This window comes from Cricetulus griseus, chromosome 2 (assembly GCF_003668045.3).
Source record: "Cricetulus griseus strain 17A/GY chromosome 2, alternate assembly CriGri-PICRH-1.0, whole genome shotgun sequence".
Lineage (NCBI taxonomy): Eukaryota > Metazoa > Chordata > Mammalia > Rodentia > Cricetidae > Cricetulus > Cricetulus griseus.
Window position 1 is genome coordinate 84,152,568 of NC_048595.1, and position 26,510 is coordinate 84,179,077.

Genomic DNA, 26,510 nt, shown 5'->3' on the forward strand with positions numbered 1-26,510 from the left:
TAATGTTTAAGCTAACAAAAAAATCCTTGATAATACCGGGCGGTGGTGGTGCACACCTTTAGTGTCAGCACACAGGAGGCAGAGGCAGGAGGATTTCTTTGAGTTTGAGGCCAGCCTAGTCTACAGAGTGAGTTCCAGGACCTCTAATAAATAAATAAATAAATAAATAAATAAATAAATAAATAGAATCCTTGATGATTCACAAACAAAAAAATATTTTCAGGCATCAAGTGAAAGACATTTGCATTGGTTTTAGTGGCATTCTTGTTCTCTGTAAATTTCTTCTTATCCTTCCTTTCCTATCAACAGCGGCAATGTGCATTGCTTTTAGTATCTAGAGCCACAGGGTTCCAGAGGAGAGTAAGAAAGAGAGGAAAGCTAGCCTCTAACTTGCAGTTCTGGGGCAAAGTTCAGACAGATCAGATGGGAAAACAACTAGATTATATAAACAGCAGTTTATGATAAGATTTTTATGTATTTTTTAGAAGTTTTTCAGCTGGGTGTGATGGCGAACACCTTTAATCCCAGTACTTAGGAGGCAGAGGCAGGCGGATCTCTGTGAGTTCGAGGTCAGCCTGGTCTACAGAGCGAGTGTCAGGACAGCCAGGGCTGTTATACAGAAAAACTCTGTCCCAAAAAACAAAATAAATAAGAGGAGGAGGCAGAATAAGTTTGTCAAATACTTTAAGTTTTTCAAGACTTAAAGTATTTCATATAAATTTCATATAAAGATGCATAATTGTTCTGAATTACACGTTACTTCCTTCTAGGTATAAAAATATAACTGATGCCCTACACCTCGCCCCTTTGCTCTCTACATGATTTGCAAGTGTGATAACACATTTCTGAAATAATCTCCTTTGTATGAAATACTGAAATACTGAAAGATCTCCCCAACTGCTTCAAGTGTAAGACTTTGCAAAACAAATGAACATAGCTGGGGAAACTTGCCTTTCTCCAGAAAAGCCTATTAAAACATTGTTGGCCCTGGATACAAAATAAAATCCCTAAATTTGCATTTTCAGTACTTTTGCTTTCTTGACCTTTATTTGAATTTGAGACTAAGCTTTACCAAACAACAGAATTTACACAGTCACTAGCCAACCACAGTCCTCATTATGGAATCTATGCAGTGCATTTGTTCCCTAGGAAACCGACCAGAGCACAAACAGAGTGCAATTTCAGACTAGCAAAAGAATTCTCCAACCGTGGTGGCAAGTAAAGTCCACACATAAATCAGCTGATCAGAAAGAAGCAAACTCAAGAAGTGTCAGAGAAGAGCTAAGCTCCATGGAAACTTTCTTAAAGGGAAGAGAAAAAGAAAGGAACCCTGTGGGACGTCTTTGGGTAGCTATGTAGATTCCTGAAGTAAATATTATGAGCAGGTTTCTTTATAAACACAAACTGTCATAAAATAAACTGTTCAAAATAAATGGCTTCTCTCCAATCCTCAGCTTCTCTATTTCTGACAGAATTTAAGAGGGAAAGCTTCTTCAGAGCCAGCCCCATACATCTGGTACCAGGGTATTAATCCAAGAATGAATTCTTTCAACAAGCAGCATGGGCTTGTGCCCTTCCTTAGTGGGAGATGACAAGTCCTGCAATGAGCGGTTTCTGTCACACTCATGCAGGCTCGCTTCCCCACCAGACCACAAAGAACTGCAAGAGAGTGAGTGGGTGGGGGATGACACCACAGGGCAAAAAGTCACAGGTCTGTTCCTTCCCAGTTTCCTACTTTATTACGCCTGTATTGAGCACGGGAAAGTACTGGAAAAGCGTGTAGCCTTTAAAGTTTCCAAGATTTAACTGAGGACAGCTTAGTTAGTGTTGCTTAGGAAAACAAAGTACAGTTAAATGTCAGCTTCATTTTAAAGGCCAATTTACACAAATTCAAATTTTCTGCAAGGAATATTTATTTGTTGTAAGGTTTAAAAAAATAAAAGCATCATTACTAGTTATACAGAAAGAAAAATAGTAACATTTACACACCAGTCAAAAACAAATGAAAAGACAACGTATTATCTCTCAGCCAGTGCAGATAAAGACACTAATGCTGATCCAAGAAAACTATCAGGCACAACTATTACTTTGCCAAAGCATTCCCAACACAGACACACTGTTGATTCCCACCCCCCCACCCCCACCCCCGTTTACACAGAGATACTTTGTTAAGTCTTATCACTACCACTGACAATCTAATAAATACACAAATAAGCAATTCAGTTTGTTAGCCTGGTCTTTGTTTTAGAGCTGCAACTATGATAGTGTTCTAGAACTCCATGTTCATGATAACAGCAGACTAATTCAAGACTCCTCTTTAAGCTATTCATAAGGGAAAGGAGAGGTTTAGGCCATGATGGACCAGAGCCACACACTATGTTCTGTGCCTCTGTATAGTTTAAATTCATTTACCTAATCTAGACCGGAAATAACAACAGGACATAATAAAACCTGGTCAACTATGGTAGATGAAGCTGCTTCTAGACATTAAGTACACATAAATGTATAGTCCAATAACATAAAAATTCAGTATGCAACATCATCAATCTAATGTAACTGGGGCAAGAATCTGGGGTAAATTTTTCTCCCACAAAAATCACTATTTTAAGCATATTAAACTCTTTATGATAAAAATAGTGTACTTGAAAAACAGTGCATTGAACTGTATGTTTTTCTTGAATTTTTAACAACTTAATGGAAATTTAAGTAGTTTTCCCAGCATAATAATTTTTGATCTTCTAACTTAGTTTTAAGGAAGCTTCTACTTTCTCCAAATGGCTGTACCTAGCTAGCATTGTTTAGTGCTCCTCAAAACTATTAAATTAAAAAAAAAAAAAAAATCCCAGGTAACAGTCAGACTTATGTGTCAATATGAATTCTCACAGAGTAGACAAAAAATAATTGTCTAAGAGAGTGGGAATAAACAGATTAACATAAGGACATAACCCCATAGGTATTAGTCTGTGAAATGAATTTCATGAATGCTCACTGAACTTCATTTATTATTTGACCTATGAACACATAGCAACTGTTCACAAAGTTAGCAAGCTAATCAAATATGAAAAATCAGAACTACCTTACACCTTTCAAAACACCATATCCAACATATACAACAGCCTAGTCCTTGGTTTGTATGCATGGAATACATAAATAAATGCATCATATAAAATACAGATGGGAAAAACCACTTCTAACATCACGTTCTCCTCGTATGCTGTGAAGAGTCTCCTATCTTAAAACGGAAAACAAAGGTTTTAGCCTTCATGGAAAGACCTATTGTGTTTTACTCTCTAATGCAAGTCCTACCTTAAAAGCTGTCACTATCTGACACTCCAGTTAACTAATAGGTAGACTATACTACCAGTGCTAATCTTCAACGACCATGGGGGTTGGGGGGACTTTACTCCAAAACTTCAAAATAAATATAATTATTAAGAAAAAAAAATCAGTCACGTTCGATTTTCCCCATTTAAACCACTACCTGACCTTTTAGATATTAAAACTAAAGAAAACCACAAACATTTTTTGTTTGTTTTGATCTGGTCAACCCAGCCTCCTCTCCCCAGGACACTCACTAGCTTTCTTAATTTATTTGATAACAAATACAAATCACTGTGCGCAGCCTCAGATGGGGGGGGGTCTTTCGGAGAAAGCCCTCCTCCGTTAGAAACAATAAATAAGGGAGCGAAGCGCCGCACGTTCCTCCACACACCCCCCACACGCACCTCCCGGTGCCTCCCGACAACCAAGCTAGCCGGGCAGAGCCCCGAAGCGTCTCAGACTCTCCAACTAGCAGGGCAATCCTTCCCGCCCTCCCGCCCGGCTCGAGGACGCTGGCTCAGGGACAGTCCCCCTCCGAGACGCCGCGGGCCGCGAACCCGCACGCGCCCTGCTCTGCGCCCGCAGACCCCTCCGCCCCTAGCGCCCTCCCGTCTCGCTGGCCCCAGCAGACAAAAGGAGGGTTCCGCGGGTCACGGAGCGGCCGCCCACACACAAAGAGGCCCCGCGCCTCCTAGCTCGCCAGCCCCGCGCGGGCTCTCACCCACCTGCAGGTGTCTGTGCGTCTGTCCATAGGAACGCGGGCGATGGGGCCTGCGGGAGCCGGGCGGCCCGGGCTGGACGGGGCGGGACGGCGGGGCGGCGGAGGAGGACAGCACCACGGCCGGATGCCCGGACGCTGGAGCCGGTGGAGCGGGAAGGGCACCCCGCGGGCTGCGCGGCGGGTGACGGCGGTGGTGCGGTGGGGGCGCGGGCGCCAGCCTGGCTCGGCCACCGGCGCGCGCCGCTCTGTGCGCCCCGGGCTCCGCGCGCCCGGCTTGGAGCGCGGGCGGGGCCGCGCGGGCGGGCCGGAGAGGGGCGGGGCGGGGCTCGGACCCCGGCTTCAGCCGGCACCGGAAGCGCTCGGCGGGCGGCGGGACCTACAGGAAGTGTGTAGCGACGCCCACGGAAGGCGCTCGGCCCGCGGCGCTCGCTGCCCTAAGGTGGCGAAGGCCAACCTCCTGCCACTGACACGCGCCCCACTGAGCCCGCCAAGCTCGGTTCCCGCCGCTCCGACAGGTACGGAATCCGAGGTCTCAGCCTCTTTCCACGCGGGTGGAGTGTCCCCATCTCCACGCACTTCAAACTAAACACTGGCAGTAGAGAGCCTGCTCGCTTTCAGATGTGTGCCAGGTGGTCTGCGACGCACAGTGTACTCACCCCGTGGTGTCCTAACGCTCCACTGCAACACACACACACACACCTGTAAACGGGACTTCTTAGGAAAAAAGGATGTTAACACGGTGTTAAAGATTCTACAAAGCTAAATCGTTTAACTTCGTGATTATGAACCGTTAAAATGTTGCAGACTAGAGCCAAGTTATCTTGGAGTTTTTTAGTTCCTTTGGGAGCCGTTTATTGCCCACCTATGTGTCAAACATATAATACCCTCGTGCCTGAGGAAAACCTTTAAAATGTATTCTTAACAGAGGCTGCAGAGACAACTCTGTGGTTATGAGCACTGGCTACTCTTCCAGAACACCCAGGTTTGATTCCCACCCCAGGTTTAATTCCCTGCACCCACACAGTGGCTTACATCGGTCTATAACTCCAGTTCCTGGGGCTCAGGTGCCTTCCACAGCCACTGCAGATGCTGACACACACATGGTGCACAAATGTACCTACAAGCAAACCGACCATAAATAATAATAAAATATAAAATGTGTTGTTAGCTGATTACTAGCTTCCACCAAGCCAAAAGCTACAAATCTCTGCATCTGAAACCTGTAACTCTGGCCCATTTTGCTGTAATCTATCAACCTATAGTCCCTGCCATTTGATAAGTGCCTTGATTTTGTGACTTTATTTGTTGTGCAGGGATTAAAAAAAAAATCTCATGTAAGTACTTCCACAGTGAAGTGTGTCTTTAGGGGCAATCTGAATCCATGTTGCTGGACCATTATCTCTCATATTTGGCTCAAGAATATGAGCTAAGAGCTAAGAGCTATATTTTTTTTGCATCTACATCCTTATAATGAGAACCAATCTGTAGTCTGTATGGTTAAGATATCTTTATTCAGATAAACACCAGCCAAAACGCAAGTCAGAGCGTGCCCAGGGCAGCAAAGCAAGAGGCCAGAGAGAAGGGGCCTCCCACCTCCCTTGTGCTCGCTGCCCTTTAAGAGCCCTTCCCGAATCATCCTGATCTCACCTTGACCACGCCCTAACAGGCGTGGTCAGGCACACCTGTAGCCAGCCTCTAACAGGCGTGGCTTACTGTCCCCTACACATCCTACCTACGGAGTACGGGCTGTTAGTAACACATAAAATTCTCAGGCTGGTGGTCTGGTACACAAGGTACAGGAGATAACCTACACAACACAGCAAGACTGAGGCAAGGCTGCACGTTTAAGAAACAGTTTCATAGCACCAAATGCTCAGCTTTGTGCCAAGCACTCGGTGGGCTGTTAATTCATTTATTCCTAGAAACTACAAAGCTGATGCACTAACATTACTATATTATGGAAAATTGTTAAAACTTTTTATTGTTTTTACGTGTATGGGTGTTTTGCCTGCACGTTTGTCTCTGTACCACCTGTGTGCCTGGTGCCCTTGGAAGCCAGTAGAAGGTGTCAAATGCCCTGGAACTGGAGTTAAAGGTGTGGGTGTTGAGGAATCAAACCCAGGTCCTTGGGAAGAGCAGCTAGTGATCCTAACCACTGAGCCACCTCTCTGTCCCGACATTTTTCAGGTACATACTGAGAAATTTCAGTTCATTAGATGATTATAGTTTTAGTTTTCAGAAACTGAGGCTCAGAGAAACTAAGAAATCATAAGTACCTAGTTTCTTGTTGGAACTCAGATTCATTCAAAGCAGTCTATGTTCTTAACTCCTTTTGTTTCTTACAGCACTGAGCAGTTTCCTAAACATTTACAGTGCTAGTAAGTCATTAAGGACATAAAATGATTACCCTTAGGTACTACCCACACCTTGGCCTCACACCTCCTATGATAGGAAATCTCAGTCACTGCTCCCTCTGAGGTAAATGAGAGAAGAGAATATTAACAGCAATTGGAGACAAGGGTCCTGGGGTCACCCCAGACCTGTCAGGTAGCTTACATTGCCATACCAGTCAATTCTCTCCTACACGGCAGATTCCACCACTCACAGTCTTGAGCTATGTAAGGCTGATATTCATTTTTAAAAAATATTTATGTCTATTTTGCCTGCACGTATGCCTGTATACCACATTCAGGATGGCCTACCAAGGTCAGAAAAGGGCATTGGAACTGGAGTTAGAAACCATTGTGAGCTGCCATCAAACCTGGGTCTTCTGTAAGAGCAGCAGTGTTCTTGAAGCTGAGCCAACCCTCTAGCCCCTCAGGCTGATATCCTTAACTCTGTTCATTATCAACACCCTGGTCTGAGCTAAATAAATAACATTTTTTTGTGAATGCTTTTGAGTCAGTAAAATCTACTCAAAGCAAAACTCACATAATTGTTGCAGAATAATCTTTTTGTATACTGAAGGTTTGTCACTCAGTGTGGGAAAAAAGCTGAATGGCCAATAGCTAGGCAGAATTTCAGGACAGAGAAGATGCTGGGAAGGAGGGTGGAGACTCTGGGAGTCACCAGGCAGATAGAGAGGAAGCAGCATGGCCAGAATAGAGTAAAGGTAATAAATAAAGCCATGAGACAAAAAGTAGATTGGTGAAAATGGGTTAATTTAAGTTGTGAGAGCTAGTTAAGAACAAACATAAGCTATAAGCCAAGCATTTATAATTAATAAGAAGTCTCCATGTGGTTATTTGGGAACTGGCAGGTGAGACAAAAAAAAATACAAACCTGCCTACAAAAAAGGCATTAAAAGCAAAATCTTATAATGGCCCCTCAAGCTGGTGAAGGTGCTTGCTTACAAACCTGACACACATGATGGAGGAAGGGATCCAGTTCTGCAAGTTGTCCTCTGACCCTCATGCTCACCCACACACACATACACAAAATAAATATTAAAATGCAAATCTCAGAGCTGGAGAGGGTGTCCCATTGAAGAATTCTTCCTATTCTTCCAGAAGACCCAAGTTCAGTTCCTAGCACACACATCCTATGGCTCATAGCACCTGTAACTCCAACTCCAAGGGATCCAACACACTTTTCTGGACTCCATGGGGACCTAAACACAGCAAAACATACCTACACAGATGCACAAACATAAATAAGAAATAAAAATCCTTAGTAAAAATAATAAATCTCATACTATTTTAAGTTTGCCATTTTGTTGGGCTGCAATCATAGCTGTCACACATTAGGTAACTGCCAGCAGTGGCATGAATATTTAAATATAATTAGGTGGTGCACACATTTAATTCCAGCACTTGGGAGGCAGAGGCAGGCAAATCTCTGTGAGTTCGAAGTCAGCCTGGTCTACTGAGTGATTGTCAGTACATCCAGGGCTACACAGAGAAACCTTGTCTCAAAATAAATTAGTAAATTTTAAAAATTAAATATGGTTAATACCACCAGTATATACTAAAAGTGATTAGGAGACTAAATTTTATATTATTCTACCTTTGCCACAATTAACTATATGGTTTTTGCTGTAAAAACAGCCATTCTATATACAAGCCCCAGAGAACTTGTGGATTCCTTACCTGCAAAATAAGGGGCAAGAAGCCAAGCAATGAAGCAGAAAGAAACTGCTATAGAAAACATTCTAAAAGATACCTTCAGCTGTCTTATGGTATGGTAGTTTTATGTCAACTTGACACAAGCTGAGAACATCTGAGAGGAGTGCTCCTCAATTAAGAAAATGCCCCCCAAAAGGAAGGAAGAAAGGAAGGAAGGAAGGAAGGAAGGAAGGAAGGAAGGAAGGAAGGAAATGCCTCCAGCCAGGAGGTAGTGGCATATGCCTTTAATCAATCCCATCGCTTGGGAAGCAAAGGTGGATTTTTGTGAGTTTGAGGCCAGCCTGGTCTACAGAGCTAGTTCTAGAACAGCCTCCAAAGCCACAGAGAAACCCTGTCTTGGAAAAAAAAAAAAATCCAAAGAAAATGTCTCCATAAGATTGGGTTGCAGGTAGGCCTGTAAGGCATTTTCTTAATTAGTAGTTGGTGGGGAGGGCCCAGCACATTGTGGGTGGTGGCATCCCTAGGCCAGCTTATAAGAAAGCAGGCATAGCAAGCCATTGGGTGCAAGCCAGTAAGCGGTTATCCTCCCTGGCCTCTGTATTAGCTCCTGCCTCCAGCTTCCTGTATGAGTTTTGTCCTGCTTGAGTTCCTGTCCTGACTTCCTTTGATGATGAACTATGATGTGGAAGTATAAACCAAATAAACTCTTTCCTCCCCAACTTGCTTTTGGTCATGGTGTTCATCACAGCAATAGTGACTCTAGCTAAGACAGTGCTGCAGAGTTTCTAAATAGGAGGGTGGTCCTGGTTACACGCCAGTATCTCAACTGAGACTGTTCATGAACCAAAGTCAGAGCCAAAGCAAATCAGAATGGTTCCACCAATGCCTACAGCTCAGCTTTGAACTACCTCCATCCCTGGTTGATGAAGTTCCAATATTCTGCCTTCCAAAAATAAATCTTTGGTAGAGGAGCTTTTCAGATTTTTCCTACATAGTATCTGGTACCCTACCAATAATTGCCATATATGACAAGAAAAAAAGAATAAAAACCAAAATGAACAGGAGGACAATGGAAACATGCACACATGTCCAAGATGTCCTAGTTATTAGATAGAACCTCTAGAATAGCTATGATTAATATGATCAAGATATACATGACAGAGTGGAGGCTTTCACTGCAAAGAAGGCTTTAAAATAATCAAATAGATCCTACGGGGGACATATAAACCAAAACCACAATAGAATGACAGTGCACATCACCCACTAAGATGATTATAACAAAGGCAGCAAAAGTGCTGATGAGGAGGTGGAGTGCCAGAACTCCACACTTTGGTGCTAATGATATCGCAGGGTGCTGTGCACTTTGGAAAACATGGCAGTCCTGCAAAAGGTTAAATAAAATTCCCATACAATGCTACAGAACTTCTAGGTATATAACCAAGAAAAATTAAAATATATCAGCACAAATAATTTACATAAATATTCATAGGCAACATTATTCATAATAGCCCCAAACTGGAAAAAACTCAGTTGTCCATCAATTTATGAAGGAGTGAATGTTGTATGATCATACAGTGAAATATTGACAATAAAAAGGAATAAAGTTGTGTTTATTGTGATTTTTGTAGTTGTGTTTAACTACAAGCCACAGTGGTGACTTTCTATAGCCATGACTAAAAGTTAGATTCAGGTGTCAATTAGGAGATAAGAGGTACAACCAAAATGAGTAAAACATAAATTTATTATTCCTGGATCTCAAGAAGATTAGAAGTGCTGGCAGGAGGCTAACAAATGTGGTGAGATCAGGAAACTTAACCAGTAGGCAAGACAGAGGCAGGAAGGAAGGAAATTGGGGCCAAAGTGATGGTTCAGTGGTTGAGAATACTTGTTGCTCTTGCAAAAGACCTAATGTAAGGAAAAAGGGCCAGCCAAAGAAGCACACCGTGAGCAGAGCCAAAAAAAGACACTTTGGCCCTGCAACCAGAACCAAAGAAATGTACTCTGACCCTGAAACCAGTGCAAGAAACACATTTTTGTCTCTGGAATCAGAGTCAATGAAAGAAATACACCCTGGCCCTAAAACTAGAGCCAAAAGGCTAAAAAGGACCAGTGAAAGAAACCCACTTTGGCCCTGAAACCAGAGCCAAATCTGACCCCAAGCCTATGCAGAAAACTAACCAATCCCTGAGCAGGAGATCTAGCCAATCTGAGTTCATGGATTGAAATCTGACCAATCCCCACCCCCTGGAAAAACTCTGCCCCCTAAGAATCCCTATATAAACCCTATGTCTGTTCAGCTTATAGCCATAAGCTGAACAGACATAGGGTTTATATAGGTCCTCTGCCACTCTTCCTGGATTCTTCCCTCCCAATAAACCCCTTGGACGAGCTTTGGGTGAAGACCTTCTTTTGCAGAGGATCAGAGACAACCCTGGGCAGAGCAGAGAGAGCAGGGCTGTAACACTTTTGCCAAGGAAACTTTCCTTTGGCAGAGTAAGTTTCCACTATCCGCTCTCCAGGGAGCAGAATTGAACTGTAAAAACTTCGTAAGGAAACCCTTTGCTGCAGGAGCAGAGCTGATACACTGGGGAAGCCTCCCCTGAAACAGGGCTGTAAGCTGCTACACTTACTGTGACCTGTAGTATTCCTTGGCTCCCGAGCTCCAGGTTACCTTTCCACCTAAGCTGTGTAACACTCAGTATTCTGAGACAAAATACCTGTCCCACCCAATCTGCCCAAAATGCTTACACCTAGGATTGGTTCTAGCACCCACATGGTAACTTGCAATCATCTGTAACTTGTTCCAGGGAACCTGATGTCCTCTTCTGGCCTTCTTGGGGACATGGTACACATATATACAACACATATATACAACACACATAAATATTTTTAAAGGAAATTAAATCTTTGGTGCTGTGTTTGTTAAAACATGTTCATGGTCATGTTTTAGACTTCACTGAGGAGTTATGTGTAAGCCCCTTGAGCCACACCTGTCATCAGACCCCTTCCCCCACAGAACACTCTAACTGCCCTAACTGCCGGACCCTGCCTGCTCCACCCCCCACCCCCGTGGAATAATCCTTTTATTCCCTGTGAAATTTTATCACTCAGATTAATAAGATGGTGGCTGGAAGTGTAGGCAGGACAACCAAACTAGGAGAATTCTGGGAAGAAGGGCAGAGTCGGAGGAGTTACCAGCAGATGCAGGGAGAAGCAGAATGAGCATGCTGTACTTCGAAAAGGTACCAAGCCATGTGGCAGAGAATAGATAAGAAATAAGGGTTGATTTAAAGGTAAGAGTTAGCTACTAACAATTCTGAGCTGTTGGCCAAGCATTTATAAATAATATAAGCCTCAGTGTGTTTATTTAGGAGCTGCTGGTGGGACAGAAACTTGTGCCTGCACACCCACCACCACCACCACCACGGAGTAAAAAGCCTGATCTTTGAACATGAAAAACCACCAATCTCTACCCAGGAAAGGTCTGCCCCTACTCCACCTCCTTCCCAAGAAACTCAAATACAAGTTTTGTATACTGCTCAGTTCTCTGCTGTTTCTCACCTAAGCAGTGACAGCCTCCTCGGTTTTTTCCCATCCCAATAAATCTGACATGAGGTTTGTTGTTTGGTGTGTCTGTGGCATTCCTTGGCTCCTGGCTGCCAGGATATCTTTCCATCTAAGCTGTAATGCTTACAATTGCTTCCATGACTCGGATAGGATCTCCTAGTGCCCACATTTCCCCTCATGGTCTACTCTCCACTGGGACCCTATCCCTCACTCCAGTCCACCTGCGATGGACTCACCTTCCAGCTCACTGATCAGCTCCCCATCCACCAGCAGCAATTAGGTAAGTTTCCCCTTTAGTCAGTGTAAGTGTTTCCCCGAGTCTGAGGAAGTCTGAGTAGTGCCTGGCACCCCTCTGGTACTCTTGGAGGCAGAGGTACCCCCAGCCAAGGTCTTTAAAGCTATGGCTGGCCTTCTTCAGCTAGCCCCCTCCCACCCCCCTTGGAGTTGCAATCCTATAGTTTCCCTAGGCCAAACCAAGCTATTGTGCCCCTTCCTGATCTCTTCTTCCTCTTTCCCCCTAGAGCTTCCCGCAGCCCCACAGCTCTTGTAGGCCCTCATGGCTTTGTGACCCCCATCCCCAACCCTTTCCTGTAGATGCCACCCCTCCGCCTAGAGCTCAGTTTTTGTTTTCCCCTCCTCAGCTCTGTGTGAAAGCCCTGGTACCAGGCACCGAGTCTCTCTGCTGGCTTAGCCAGACTAAGCCCCTGACCCTCTTGAGTCTGGTGATGACCCACTCAACAGCTTGGGCCTCATTCATTCCTGCCTGAATCCTGGGTACGCCCACAACTGTAAGCTGCAGTGACTTTTTCCTTTTCTCTCATCCATGTGAACATGACTTCCACACCCGCTCATCCCCCCCTTGGGATGCCTATTAGAAAACCTCCAGCCTTTCCACCTGACACCCAACCTGAAGGGCCCTAAAGTTATTCAGTTTTGCAGTCAAATTTGGCATCAATACCCTTAGGTAATCAATACAAAGAGCCACCTACCAGCACTTTGGATCCTAATATTTTATTATTTTGAACCTTTACAATACTGTGAATGATCAGATATGGAGATTCCTCATTCCCTATTTGTTGTCTCCAAGCCCTGTTTTTGTCTAGTCCCTACATCCCCGTCCACCCCACACACTGTGTAAATATTCTGTCTTTTAAGTTACCATAGATGAATCTGTAAGTTTATTGCAAAGTGCCAGGAAGACCAAGGGAAGGAAAGCCACACCTCCAGCTTCACTTCCATCCGCCTGAAGCCACACCCAAAGGCCACCGTTACAGGTTCACAGACCAAACTCCTACACTCTGTGCTAGGGGTGAGACATAGCAGGAGGGGGAACAAGTAAAGGAGTAGGCCAGCAGTAATATACACACACCCCTGCACACACTCTTCACTGGCTGATGCTTCTCTCAGCTCCCTCCTGCAGCATCCCTTGTCTATAGCCAGGCCTCAAAAATTTCCTATCTCTAAGCCTTCCTTGTTCTCAGCTTACTAGATTGAGTTTACAAGGATTCTGGTATCGTTCAGGTGTGAGTAGTTTTAGACTGTTGTTTTATGCTGTCCCACTTGAATTAAAATCTGGCTGTAGAATTAGGGTATGGCTCCCCCTCCTCTAGACTCAAGCATGCTTGTTTAAAGGTTTCTTCTAAAATCTCTTTCCCATATCAGTCAAGCCATCTGCTATGTGACAGAGAAAGGAGAACAAAACAAAATAAAGGGACAGACTATTCCTAATAGGGACGATCGCTGCACATCTCATACTCTTTTGGTTTAATGCTCTAAAACTTTTGCTAAGGTATAAATTGTATCTCAAGATTTATAAAGCTATTTTGTGAACTTGCTGTACCTCAAGATTTGTAAGCATATTGGATCTGATTAAAACCCTGTAAAATCTGTAACAAAGGGTTCATTTAAAACTAATAACACCATGAGTGATAGTTAAAAATCTATAGCTAGGTAAACTTAAAGGAAGTATGTGGCTTGCTCCAATCTTAGTTGCTGTTCCCTGCTCCCTTACTAGGATAGATGTAGCAATATGGCTGACAGCCATCTTTGCTAGGGTTGGAAAGGATGGACATTGCCATGTGACCTCACTCCTATCTTGATAAAAGTGACCACATGACATAAACCATCCAAGGAAAAACAACTCCTAGCTGTGAGGTCCAAACCAGATGATTCTTCCACTGTTTTCAGTCACACTAACAAGCCTCCACAAACAGTAACTTCTTTTCATCTCCAGTCTCTCTGGCTTCTCTTTTCCCCTTTTCAGCAATAGGCTGCCCACCGAGGGCTGAAGCAGTCCCTGACCAGGACCCTGAATGGACAATACCCCAGGGGCCTCCTTGCTGGCCACCCTTAAAGAGGTAAATTATGAAAAACTCCAAAAGGTCACCCAGGACGAACATTAGAACCCATCTCAATTCCTAGACTGGGCCCAGGCCTGTCTGATCCCTCACAAACCACCCAGACCAGGTCCAAGGTGCTGATATCCTGGCTTCTCCCTCGCCCTGGGTCCTGAGCAACCTGGCCCTGTTCCTGCACCCAACTCCTCTCCTCCCATCCCAGTGGTTTCTCCTCAGCACCTGCCTGTCACTCCACACCAGCCCTCTCCTGGTATCCAAGTTCTTAGGGAACCTTTCCTGGTCATGGGACCTCTCTAATCCTCAGGCTCTTTCCCCACCAGAGATCACTCTTCTCCAGGCTACCATCCCTCTCCCCGGTATCCATCTTTGACAGGTGATCTCTCCTCACTGACAGCTGTCAAAGGTTGCATGGCTGTGTTGTGCATGCGTTAGGTGGCTGTATAAGGGCTCTGCATGCAGGAACCATGTGGATCTGGGGCAGAACAGAGCTGGACCAATGGCAGCTCTATGACTCCAGTTTCAATGGCCCCAACTGCTGAGACTCATTGTAAGCCATTCCCGTTCCCTATTTAAGCAAACACCTCCTGGCCTGTTCTCTCTTCATTTTCTTCTTTCCATTCCTGCTCCCCTATCTTTGTTCCCTTTCCCAATAAACCCTATGTGGGATTGTTGAATTTGTGTTTCATTGCCTGTAGCTGCAGCAAAGAACAACACAAGGTGCCATCAAGAAGGGTATTGTGGTGTTGACTGCCCCATGTCCTTTGTGGGACCATCAAGCCCAGGTGGCCCTTCAGCTGACCACCTAGATCTGACCATGGACAAGTGAAGGGGCCTAGGCTCCCTTGGCCTAACCACAGCCATCTCTCACTGGGAGCCTCAGGTCGACATACATCACAGTATCAAGGCAATTTGTCTTTCTCCTTCTGGACACTGGGTCCACCTACTTAGTCCTGATAGAGTTTTAAGGGCCTGCATCTTCTTGTTCCCCCTATTGTCAGATTAGGGTGGCAGCTTTACCAGCCTCATCAAACCCCACCAAATATATCACCCAGGCTCAATACCCACTCTCTCTCCATAGCTTCAAGGCACTTAAACCTCTTATAACTGACCTTTTAAGAATTTTCTACACCCTTTGGGCTACCCACTATGTGAGCATAGTCCCTGCAACACCCTTTGGGGCCCCATCACATGTGTAATTCTTACAAAGACACTTGCAATTCTCCAGCTATTTTCTCCTCTACCTGTGCTAACCACTTGTCTCCCTTTCTCCTGGGTAAGTGTCACTACAGAGCTCCCTACTTTATTTTTACTACGAAAGTCACACCGGTGTTCCAGGATACCTTTCCCATCAGAACTATAGGTATTCCTTGGCTTCTGACTGCCAGGATATCTTTCTGTCAGAGCTGTAACACTTACATTTTGGTGCCTAAATCCAGTACTGACTACTTCCCTAACTATTTGCCATCAGTTTTCCCCAGTTCATCCAGGATCTCCAATGGCTCAGATCATCCTTATCCTCCAGGGCTAAATAGACTCACTGGGCCACCATAAATGCTACAAACCCGGCGAGGATTAGATTCACTAACATCGGAAAGAGGTGGTCTTTGTCTCTTCTTCAGGGAGGAATGTTTCTTCAATGCCAACTGGTCAGGTATAGCAAAGGACAAGAGCTGACAACTCCAGCTAGATCTCCAAAAATGTAAGAAACAGCTCCATGCCTCTGGCTAGTGGCTCATTGACAGTCCAATATGGAATTGGATACTACACTTTTTAACCTCCTTTCTTCTGCTTTTCTTAATTCTACTAGTTGCACCCTGCTTCATAAACTTCTTGTCTAGATTTCAACAACATATTCAAAAGATCTCTAACCAGACATTTAATCAGTTGCTGTTACAAGATTACTGGCCCCTAGCTACAGAACCAGAGACCAGCAACAACAAATTATACCTTGATAGTGAAGATCAAGTTTGCCCAAAGGACTTTGACACCTGATTCAACAGGAAGTAGTCTAATGATAACATTGCCCCTTTATCAATAATAAATAAAAAGGAGGGGATGTAAGCCCTTCCAGTTACACCAGTGGCAGGCCCCTCCCCAGGACCTCTAACTGCCAGCTTCCCCCACAGGACACTCTTTTTTCCCTTCATTTTTAAATTTAAATTAGAAGCAAGATTCTTTTCCATTTCAATTCCAGTTCCCTCTCCCTCCCCTTCTCCCCTGCCCCCCACTAACACCCTACCTATCCCATACCATTTCTGCTCTCCAGGGAGGGTGAGGCCTTCCATGAGGGGTGTCTTCAGAGTCTGTCATAGCCTTTCCAATAGGGCCTAGGCCCTCCCCCATGTGTCTAGGCTGAGGGAGTATCCCTTTATGTGAAATGGGCTCCCAAAGTCTATTCCTATGCTATGGATAAGAACTTATCTACTACAAGAGGCCCCATAGATTTCCCAAGCCTCCTCACTGATATCCACATTCATGGGGTCTGGATCCCACAGACTGCCCTAATTCCTGGACCCTACCTAAACCCTACAGAGCAAAAAGCCCAGTCTCTGGATATGAGATCCCACCAATCTCTACCCTGGAAAGCTCCATCCTGAAAAGTTCCACCCCCTTCCCAAAAAACTCTATATAAACCCTGTATTTTGTTCAGTTTGCTATTTCTCACCAGAGCAGAGGCAGTCATCCTCCTGGTTTTTTCCCTCCCAATAAATCTCTTGTGTGAAGTTTGAAGTGTGGTGTGGACAGTGGTATTCCTTGGCTCCCTGCTGCCAGGATACCCTTCCATCCTAGCTGTAAGGCTCACATTATGGATTAGGCAGTTTAAAGAAAACACTAGCAAAAGAGAATTTTTTCTGAAATGCTAAAATAGTGTACTATAAGTTTTATTATGGTTAGTAGCTATTAAGTATGTTGATTTTGAGTCACTAGGATGAAAAACAAGAGGACTATATAATAAACCATCATCAGAGAAGTAAAGTTTTGCGTGGGTCAAAGGTGACAGGGCACAAATGGGTTTCAGATAACTTCTGTTAAGCCCCAAAATGATGTTAATGAAACAAATGTATCAAATGAATTATGGCATTGATACAATACTATGGCATGAATAAACCTGAAAATACGCCAAGTGAAGGAAGCCTGTCAGGAAAGTGATATAGTAGGACTCTACTGACCTGTGTCTAGAATAGACAAATCAGTAGCAAGAGGAAGTTGACTTGTTGTTGCATAGGACTGAAATACTTTGTTGATGCAGATATCTACAGTGTATGTCTTTGGGAGTGTGAGAAAGTATTTTGATTGGTACCTCAAAGATGGCTTGGTACATACAGGCACTTGTCTCCAACGTTGGTGGCCCGAGTTCAATCCAGAGGTCCCACATGGTGGAAGGTGAGAACTGACTCCCCGTGTTTCCTGGACTCCACAAAGGAAAGAAGTGAGGAACAGAGGGAGAAGGAAAGGTAATTTTTGTTTTGTTTTGGTTTTGGTTTTTGGAGACAGGGTTTCTCTGTGTAACAGCCCTGGCTGTCCTGGAACCTGCTCTATAGACCAGGCTGGTCTCAAACTCAGAAATTCACCTGCCTCTGTCTCCTGTGTGCTAGGATTAAAGGTGTATGCCACCACTGCCTGGCTTTTTGTTGTTCTAATTCATTGTAATGATGGTTACTTAACTTGAGAGGAGAACAGTGTATTACATGTTTAGTGAATGGATTATATAGTGATTTATATATTAGGTAAAACTGGTTTGTATTGTTACATTTTTAAAGACTTTATTTATTTATTATGTATACAACATTCTGCTTCCATGTATATCTTCGTACCAGAAGAAGGTACCAGATCTCATAACGGATGGTTGTGAGCCACCATGTGGTTGCTGGGAATTGAACTCAGGACCTCTGGAAGAGCAGTCGGTGCGCTTAACCTCTGAGCCATCTCTCCAGCCCCGTATTGTTACATTTTTGAGACAGATCTTATTGTATTATACAGGCTGGGGTATCCATTCTTACTATTAGTATCCACCATTATATTGGCCTAACAATGTAATATAACAAGAAAAAAAAAGGCACACAGAATGAAAAAGGAGATAAATTCATCTTTATTTGAAGATAACATGGTTTAAAGAACCTGTTTTTTTTTTTTTTTAAAAAGCTGCTGAAGGTGGTGAGTAGATTAAACTACTATATGGCATAAGGCATACTCAAAAAATTAATTACATTTCTATATATTAGCACTTGAAAACTGAATTTAGCTAGGCATGGTGGTTCATGTCTGTCATAATAGCACTAAGCAAACTGAGGCAGGAGGACTGACCTGAGTTCAAGGCCAGTTGAGTTACCCCAGCTGGACAAAAAGGGGAAAGCTGAAAATTTAAAGATATCTAGAATAGTATCAATAATACAAAATGCTTATGATAAGTTAAAGAAAATTTTGCCTGCAAATATTATACACTGGCTGGGCGTTGGTGGCGCACGCCTTTAATCCCAGCACTAGGGAGGCAGAGGCAGGCAGATCTCTGTGAGTTCAAGGCCAACCTGGTCTCCAGAGTGAGTGCCGGGACAGGCTCCAAAGCTACACAGAGAAACCCTGTCTCAAAAAAAAAAATTATACACTGAAGTCTATAAAATACTGCTGACAAAAACAAAAGTCCTAAAAAAACAAAACAAAACAGGAGCAGTGGGTAAGAATGATATTGCAGTTCTTCACCCAACTGTCTTTGTGAAGATAAAGTAACTTCATTTTACATGAGAAGTTTTGTAAATAGCTAATTCTATTGCTTGATATTGATTAGTCATTCATGACTGTAGTTTTCCTGCAAGAAAGCAATGACTGAAATAAAGGCTTAAAGAAAAAAACTGAAAAAAGAAAAACCCACAATATATTAGGATGCCACTTAATGAAACTTGTCCTTGATTGGTTAGTTGTTTTAATTACAATTTCAAGTCTTATAGATACAGAAATTCTACTTTTCCAGAACAAACACATGTGTCCTTATAAGACAATGGAGAAGACAACAGAACTTTAACTGCTGAGCTTTTCACTTCTGAGAAGAGTCAGTGTTTTTGCTCTTTGTCTTTCATAGTCTGGAATTCATCTGGGTCATCAGCTTCTCCAACTTGATTGCCAGAGCCATGTTTCCTTTAATCTTCAGTTTTCCCGACATGAATGCCATGGTTGGCTTTAGTTTCCCTAAAATGAGAAATAAGATAGAGAACGAAGCATTAGTGCCCTTAGGGGTATGCCACTTCAAGAACATGCATTCTAAGAAGAATTTCCCAGAGTTATATAAATCTTAGAGCACAGAAATTTCTGTTACAGCATTGCATATGACTATCCAGGGAATCTCAGTTCCTGACTTGGATGCTAACAATATCTTATCATACAAAAGATAAAGTAAGAAACAGTCTGGAGAAAGTAATGTCAAAAAGCTAAAGATGCTACATTTACACATATGGTGGTTACAGCACTCTAAAGAAATGTAGCAGCCAGATGAATTCTGATAAGTAAATACTATGTAATTTTACAATCTGTTATAGTTCATTAAACTCTAACAATTTCAACTTTAAATTCAAGAAATCAAATGGTACAAAAAATTTATAAAATGTTTACAAATGATTATTAATATGGGCATGGCAACACACAACTTGTAACACCAGCACTTGGGGGCTGAGTCAAGAGGATCATAAGTTCAAAGCCAGACTGAGCTAAACTTTGGTGGTGTTGTGTCAAACAAACAACAACTAAGATCATTAAATATATAGTGTTTAGGAGCTGGGAGATGGCTCAGTGGGTAAAGTACCTGCTGCACAAGTGTGAGGACCTCAGTGCAAATCCTCAGAACCTTTGTAAAGCTGAGCACTGTAGTGCACACCTGTAATCTAGTGTTCCTACTTTGAGACGGGAGACAGATAGAATCCATGGAAGTTTATAGACAGCTAGCATGGCATATACAGCAATGAACAAAGACAGCCTGTTTAATGGTGGAAGGTGAGGAATACACCCAAAGTTGTTCTCTGACCTCTATGCATGCACAGTGGTACCCAAAATGTGTATTCAAATAAACATGCAAGCACACATACAGTAAAAATTTTTATTTTTAGTATATTGTACATAGGACTTTAGAAATGGCTCTGTGGTTAAGAACTTACACAGTTCTTTAAGAAGATTTGAGTGTATTTCCTCACACCCATGGGTCCAGTGGCTCACAAATGTCCATCACTCCAGTTCCAGAGGATCTGATGCTTCCAGTCTCTATTGTACACACATGGGCATGCACACATACAGGTGTGCACATGCACACACACACACCATACACACACATACACAGAAATGATTTTCTTTTTAAAGTATAGTGTTGTGGAATATTTGTGCACTGTGTGAAGATGAGCTGCTTTGATTGGTGTAATAAAGAAATAAAAAAAATAAAACTTAACAGCCAGTAGCTGGGGAGAAGAGTATAGGTGGGACTTCCAGGCAAAGAAAACTCTGGGAAGAAGAAGGGCAGTATTCACCAGAAGATATAGACAGGAAACAGAAGGTGTGGATGTCACCACATGGCAGAACGTAGATTAATATAAATGGGTTCATTTAAGTTATAAGAGCTAGTTGGGAACAAGCCTAAGCTCAGACTCAAGCTTTTATACTTAGTTATAAGTCTCTGTGTTGTTATTTGTGAACTGTCAGCCCAAAGAAAAATCCAACTACAGTACACTCTATGAACACAAAAGTACATTGGCATTTTTCTTTTCTTTTTCATATGTATTTATTATGTATAGTACTCTGTCTGCATGTTTGCCTGCATGCCAGAAGAGGGCACCAGATCTCATTATAAATGGTTGTGTGCCACCTTGTGGTTTGGTTTCTAAGAATTGAACTCAGGACCTCTAGAAGATAGTCCGTGCTCTTAATCTCTGAGCCATCTTTCCAGCCCCCAATGTTGGCACTTCTCAACCAGAGAAATGTAATCATTAAAAATAGAATTATAAGGTGAGAGGTGGCAGACGAATCTCTGAATTCTAGGCTAGCCTGGCCTATAGCGCAAATTCCAGGACAATCAGGGCTATACAGAGAAACCCTGTCTCAACATGCCCTTCTCCCCGTAGCTCTAACAAATAATATTAGCTCTGTAGAGAAAAGGACCTATGCTTTCCTTTCTACTATTAATTCAGTGTCAGTTCAATCTGGAGCAGAGGATAAACAGGAAAACTGAAGCTCAAAGTCACACAGCTTGTATACAACAGTGTTTCAGTTCTTAGCCAGGTATGCCCAACTAGCATTTATGACTTCCTTACGTTCTGACACTGCTCATATCTCCTAGAAGGCACAACATGTGCCTGGTACATTAGTGGCTATCCCAACTCTCACCTGTGACATATGCAGGTTCAAAATAAAGCAAAAAATGCAAAAAGTAATTTGATGTTAATAGGAAATGCAGGTGCAGAAGAAAAACCCTAAAATAATTTATGATGCTGGAGATTATTAACAATATATTAATAATAAATAACAATGTTGATGCTAGAGAGATGGCTCAGCCTAAGTTCAATACCCACAACCCACATAAAGGTTAAAGGTAAGAACAGGGTCTATAAAGTTGTCCTCTGACGTTCACAGGGCTGCCATAGTATGCATACCCATCCACCCATACACACACCTAACACAACTAAAGGGAAAAACTCAAAATGGACCACAGACCTAAATGTAAGAACTAAAAATTTAAAGTCTTATAAGAAAACACAGGGGAATTGTGGATTCAATGAGGCTGTCCCCTGTAGGCTCACACATTTGAACACCTGGTTCACAGTTAGGAGGTTATAGAACTCTGGAACTTCCTCTGCTAGAGGGAGCAGACCATTGCAAGGAGGCTTTGAGAATTTACAGCCTTGTCCTATGTCCAGTTTGCTCTCTCTGTTTCTTATGTGCAGTTGAGATGTAATCACTCAGCTCTGTCCACCTGCTACCATGCTTCCCCCACTACTATGGATACTCCCTCTAGAACCATAAGATAAAGCAAACTCTGTGTTATGTAAGGTGCTTTGAGTCATTGCATTTTATCATGGCAACAGAGAAAGTCTTTATACCTTAAGTTTGGCAGGGAGTCTTAGATATAACACTAAAGCATAAACAACAACAAAAAGATAAAATTTATATTCCTACCAAAGAAATTTGTTTTGGCTTTTGGTTTTTGTTTGTTTGTTTGTTTGTTTGTTTGTTTGTTTTTCAAGACAGGGTTTCTCTGTAAAACAGTCCTGGCTGTCCTGGACTTGCTCTGTAAACCAAATTGGCCTTAAACTCAGAGAGATCCGCCTGCCTCTGCCTCCCAAGTGTTGGGATTAAAGATGTGTGCCACCACCACCCAGCTTCCTACCAAATTTTTTTAAAAATTACTTCAAAAGGTATCATCAAGAAAGTGAATGAGGGGTGGGAGAGATGGCTCAGAGGTTAAGAGCACTAACTGCTCTTCCAGAGGTCCAGAGTTCAATTCCCAGCAAACCATATGGCAGCTCACAACCATCTATAATGAGATCTGATGCCCTTGTTGGCATGCAGGCAAACATGCAGACTCATATACATAAAAATACTCATATATGTAAATAAATAAATCTTTCTTAAAAAGAAGAGAGTAATAAAGCAGAAGAAAGTATTTGCGTATAATATACCCAGAAATCTAAAAATAATTCTTGCCAAGCAGTGAAGGCACATGCATTAAATCCCAGCACTTGGGAGGCAGAGACAGGAGGATCTCTGAGTTCAAGGCCAATCTGGTCTACAAAGCTACACAGTGAAACCCTGTCTCGAAAAACCATAAAAAAATAAAAATCTATGATTCATATTTAGGCTGGGGCATGGTGGTACACACCTTTAATCCCAGCACTCAGGAGGCAGATGCTGCAGGATCTCTGTGAGTTCAATGTCAGTGTGGTTTACATTGCAAGTTCTGGGGCAGCCAGGAATGCACAGAGACCCTGTCTCAAAAATCAAAAATAAAGCCAGGCTGTGGTGGTACACACCTTTAATTTCAGCTCTCTGGAGGCAGAAGCAGATGGATCTCTATGAGTTTAAGGCCAGCCTGGTCTACAGAGCAAGTTCCAAAACAGCTGAGACTACCCACAGAAACTCTGTCTCAAAAATAAAAACAGAAACAAAAACAAAAGAATTTACTAAACAATACTATTTAGTCTCTAGTAGAAAATAGTATTTGATACACCAAACAACTACAAATGACGAAAAGCAAAAGTTCATGAAGGTGTTATATGTACAATTTGAAAAGATCATCAAATATAATTTTGCTCTATAGGCATGTGTGTACATATGTATATATACATACACATGGACATAAATAACCCAAATTAATTGATGGTCATCTTTCAATAATATAGTAAAAAAAATAATTGTAGGGTTTCTTTTTAGGCACTTTTTCTAATTTTTGTTCAATGAACACTTAATACTACTACAAAAGTTAAACAGGGTTGGGAGATGATTTGGTGGTGAAGAGTTCTTGCTGCATAAGCTAGAGAACCTGAGTTTAAATCCCTAACACCTGTGTAAAGAGCTCAGCATGTCTACGCACATGCCTGTAACTCCAGAGCTGTGAGGATCTGAGATAGGAGGATTTCTGGGGTTTGCTAGCTGGCAGCCAAGCTCCAGTTTCAGGAGAGACCCTGTTAGAAGGGAATATGGAAGAGCGTGATAGGGCATGGCACCAGATATCCTCATTTGACCTCTACATGTGTGTATAGGCTTGGGCACTTGCACCTGTACACATATGCATAAAGACCACACACAATAGTTAAACTTTGATCACTGAGTCCATACACAATATAGCCTGACCAGCATCCTTTATTAGAACTAGAAAACAGAACTTGGAGGGCACAGAATATGCTGATACTATTTAACAAGATTTAAAAAGAACAAACATATGAGTAACACTTTATAACTCATTACATGAAAGATTTTTTTGTTTTGTTTTGTTTTGTTTTTCGAGACAGGATTTCTCTGTATTGTTTTGGATCCTGTCCTGGAGCTCGCTCTGTAGATCAGGCTGGCCTCCAACTCACAGAGATCTGCCTGCCTCTGCCTACCCAGTGCTGAGACTAAAGGCGTGTGCCACCAACGCCCAGCTACATGAAAGATTTTTACATTTGAATATTATAATGCCTTAATTGAGAATGCTGTTCCTAATTTTTTAGAGTCTGTGTTAACTTACCACTTTGGGTAGTAATCTAAGAGAAGGAAGTAGAACAAATCACTCTTAAAATTATTTTTGGCACTTTTGGAGCTAACTGGGCAGAACATAAAATCATGCAAAGGGTTCCCTGGAATAGAGATCCTGCAAAAGCAGGACACTGGGACACAAGAAAGAACTGGCTCCTGGCTCCTTTGCAGCATCTGGTGAGACTGACACATGACTTGACTTTAATAAGTGAGCTATTACTGATTTCTGAACCTGCATCAACTACGCTTTGAAACTACAGTACCTTAGTTCAGGTAGAATGGAGCCTACTTAGTAATCCTTTTTATTTATCTCTTTGTTCCCAACATCACATTATTAGCTTCTCAGTGATGAAAAGGAAAGATCTACCAATTTTCCACTTGTCAGATGAGGTAGCAGTGGCAGCAAAGGCAACCTAAGACAGCCTTCCCAAGACTATACGCTTGTCAGCATATTAAATATTAATATATTAAATAGACAGCACCCACTATTAGGAATTTCTGACCCTTGATTATCCAGAAAAAGAGAAAGGAGAATATTTAAAAATTTCCATTTAAAACAAGTGAACTAAGAGAGTTGAAAAGTTACCTGAAAACATTTTGACAAAATCATCAGTGGTCATACTCATCACCACGTCTGCCCGCTCGGAGGACTCTCCATGTCCAACTTTCCCACCCTTACTCTTCAGATCAAGAAACCATGTACCACCATCTTCACCTGCACAGATAAATATGTGGAAATAAGTATAATCATTCCTACAGTTTTAACAGTCTTCTAACATGCTGCCCTTGGTTCAAATCCTCAGGCTACCATCAAACTCAGCACTTACTATCTAGGTTCTGAAGACCAATAACAAAAAGAAAAGTCGGGTTATTCTCCAAAGAGGAAACTGAGATAATGTATGTGTTAATAGACAGCAAAGCTGGAGTAGTGGAATTCACACAGAAGTTACAACAGTGGTTAAGTGGAGCTGGAGTGAAGGAAGTAGCTTAATACAACACTTCAGTTTGGAGATGGATGGTAGTGAAGAAAACAAAGGCTGTTGAGGAAGCCTAGGAAAGGAGGTGTTTCTAGAAGGAAAAAGGAGTCAACAGCCTCAGAAACTGCATAGGAGTTATAGGGAGAGGTGACAAATACCCTCTGATGGCACAGCCATCATCTGGGACTGTGATAAAAACAAATTCTGTAGAGCAAAAAGAAAAATCGGAGGGACTATGTTCAATAAAGTAAGCTGCAGGTAAAAGAAAGTATGGCTCTGAAAGAGAAAGACAGGGTGCATGGTTTGGGATTATTGTTACCTTTTGTTTTAACAACAGATTATAGTTGAGAACATTAAAATAACTGCAGAAAAGGAGGCTGCAGGGTGCACACATTGAAGAAGAGGCACAGTAGCAGAATGATTCCTGAGAAGGCCAGAGAAAATGGGACCCAGACATCTGGCACTACTAGTGTCATCTAGGAATTACTTTACTGTCACCATCTGTCGAAAATGAAAATACTCAGATGTCCCTCTATCTACTGGATCAAACTCTCCATCTGAGGAAGAGTCTAGGTACAGTTGTTAATCAAGCTCGGGATGCTCTGATGGAGAACTAAGCTCTGTTCCACTGGGAGAACAGGAGGGCCCATGATGGCTGATTTACATCTGATGTCAGGAACTGGCAACAGAAGTCTAAAGTGCTGTTTAGACCGATCTCAAGAGGGAAAATAAATGAATCCCTACAAGTCCAATGGATGTTATTGTTTTGATTTTTGTCTAACAAGATTGGGCAGCTTTGATGCAATTCTGGGTTAACCAGATAGTTAGATTCATCCAGAACTAGCCTTTGATAGCTAGATCATGAAATACAGAATATCAGAAAAAAAAAAGGCTGAAGCAACAGACCATGAGTTCATAAACAAAAAGGAAGTTAAAAAGAAGGGTAGATTAAGATATGGCAGAGAACAGCACAAAGAATGACAAAGTTTGCATATAGTGGAACTAAAGTAGTTCTTAAAACTACCATTAACCTGTGTTACTTTTATTATATAGGAAAACATGTAAAGAGTTGTTGATTTGGTTTTTAGATACAGGATTTCTCTGTGTAGCCCAGGCTGTCCTGGAACACACTCTGTAGACCAGGATCTCAAACTCAGAGATCCACATGCCTCTGCCTCCCAAGTTCTGGAATTAAAGGAGTGCACCACCACTGCCTACACTGGTTCATGTGTAGGGCTTTTCATACTGTATTCATACTGACCTAAGTCAAAAATAAATATGGTCTGCTGCCCACAACTGA

General features: G+C 42.5%; 2 protein-coding genes and 1 long non-coding RNA gene across 6 annotated transcripts in view; 1 reads left to right on the plus strand and 2 right to left on the minus strand.

The window, feature by feature from the left end:
• Window positions 1–4,307, minus strand: part of Kiaa1958 (KIAA1958 ortholog) — a 155,128-nt gene extending 150,821 nt beyond the window's left edge. For all 4 annotated transcript variants that reach the window (XM_027402998.2, XM_027402999.2, XM_035439860.1 and 1 more), the window contains exon 1: window positions 4,047–4,307. The gene's annotated coding sequence lies outside the window, so the exon portion shown is untranslated. The remainder of the gene's footprint in view (window positions 1–4,046) is intronic.
• Window positions 4,308–4,433: 126 nt separating this feature from the next.
• LOC103160566 lies at window positions 4,434–25,962 on the plus strand. The gene is made up of 4 exons (XR_003482850.2): window positions 4,434–4,557; window positions 13,937–14,030; window positions 17,357–17,485; window positions 25,548–25,962. It is a non-coding gene; the product is annotated as an uncharacterized LOC103160566 (long non-coding RNA).
• Hsdl2 (hydroxysteroid dehydrogenase like 2) overlaps window positions 18,098–26,510 on the minus strand; it is a 42,754-nt gene continuing 34,341 nt past the window's right edge. Inside the window, exons 10-11 of the mRNA XM_027403000.2 lie at window positions 24,820–24,948; window positions 18,098–19,211 (exon numbers count right to left, since the gene is read on the minus strand). Coding sequence (XP_027258801.1) covers window positions 19,099–19,211; window positions 24,820–24,948 — 242 coding nt within the window. The 3' untranslated portion in view covers window positions 18,098–19,098. The remainder of the gene's footprint in view (window positions 19,212–24,819; window positions 24,949–26,510) is intronic.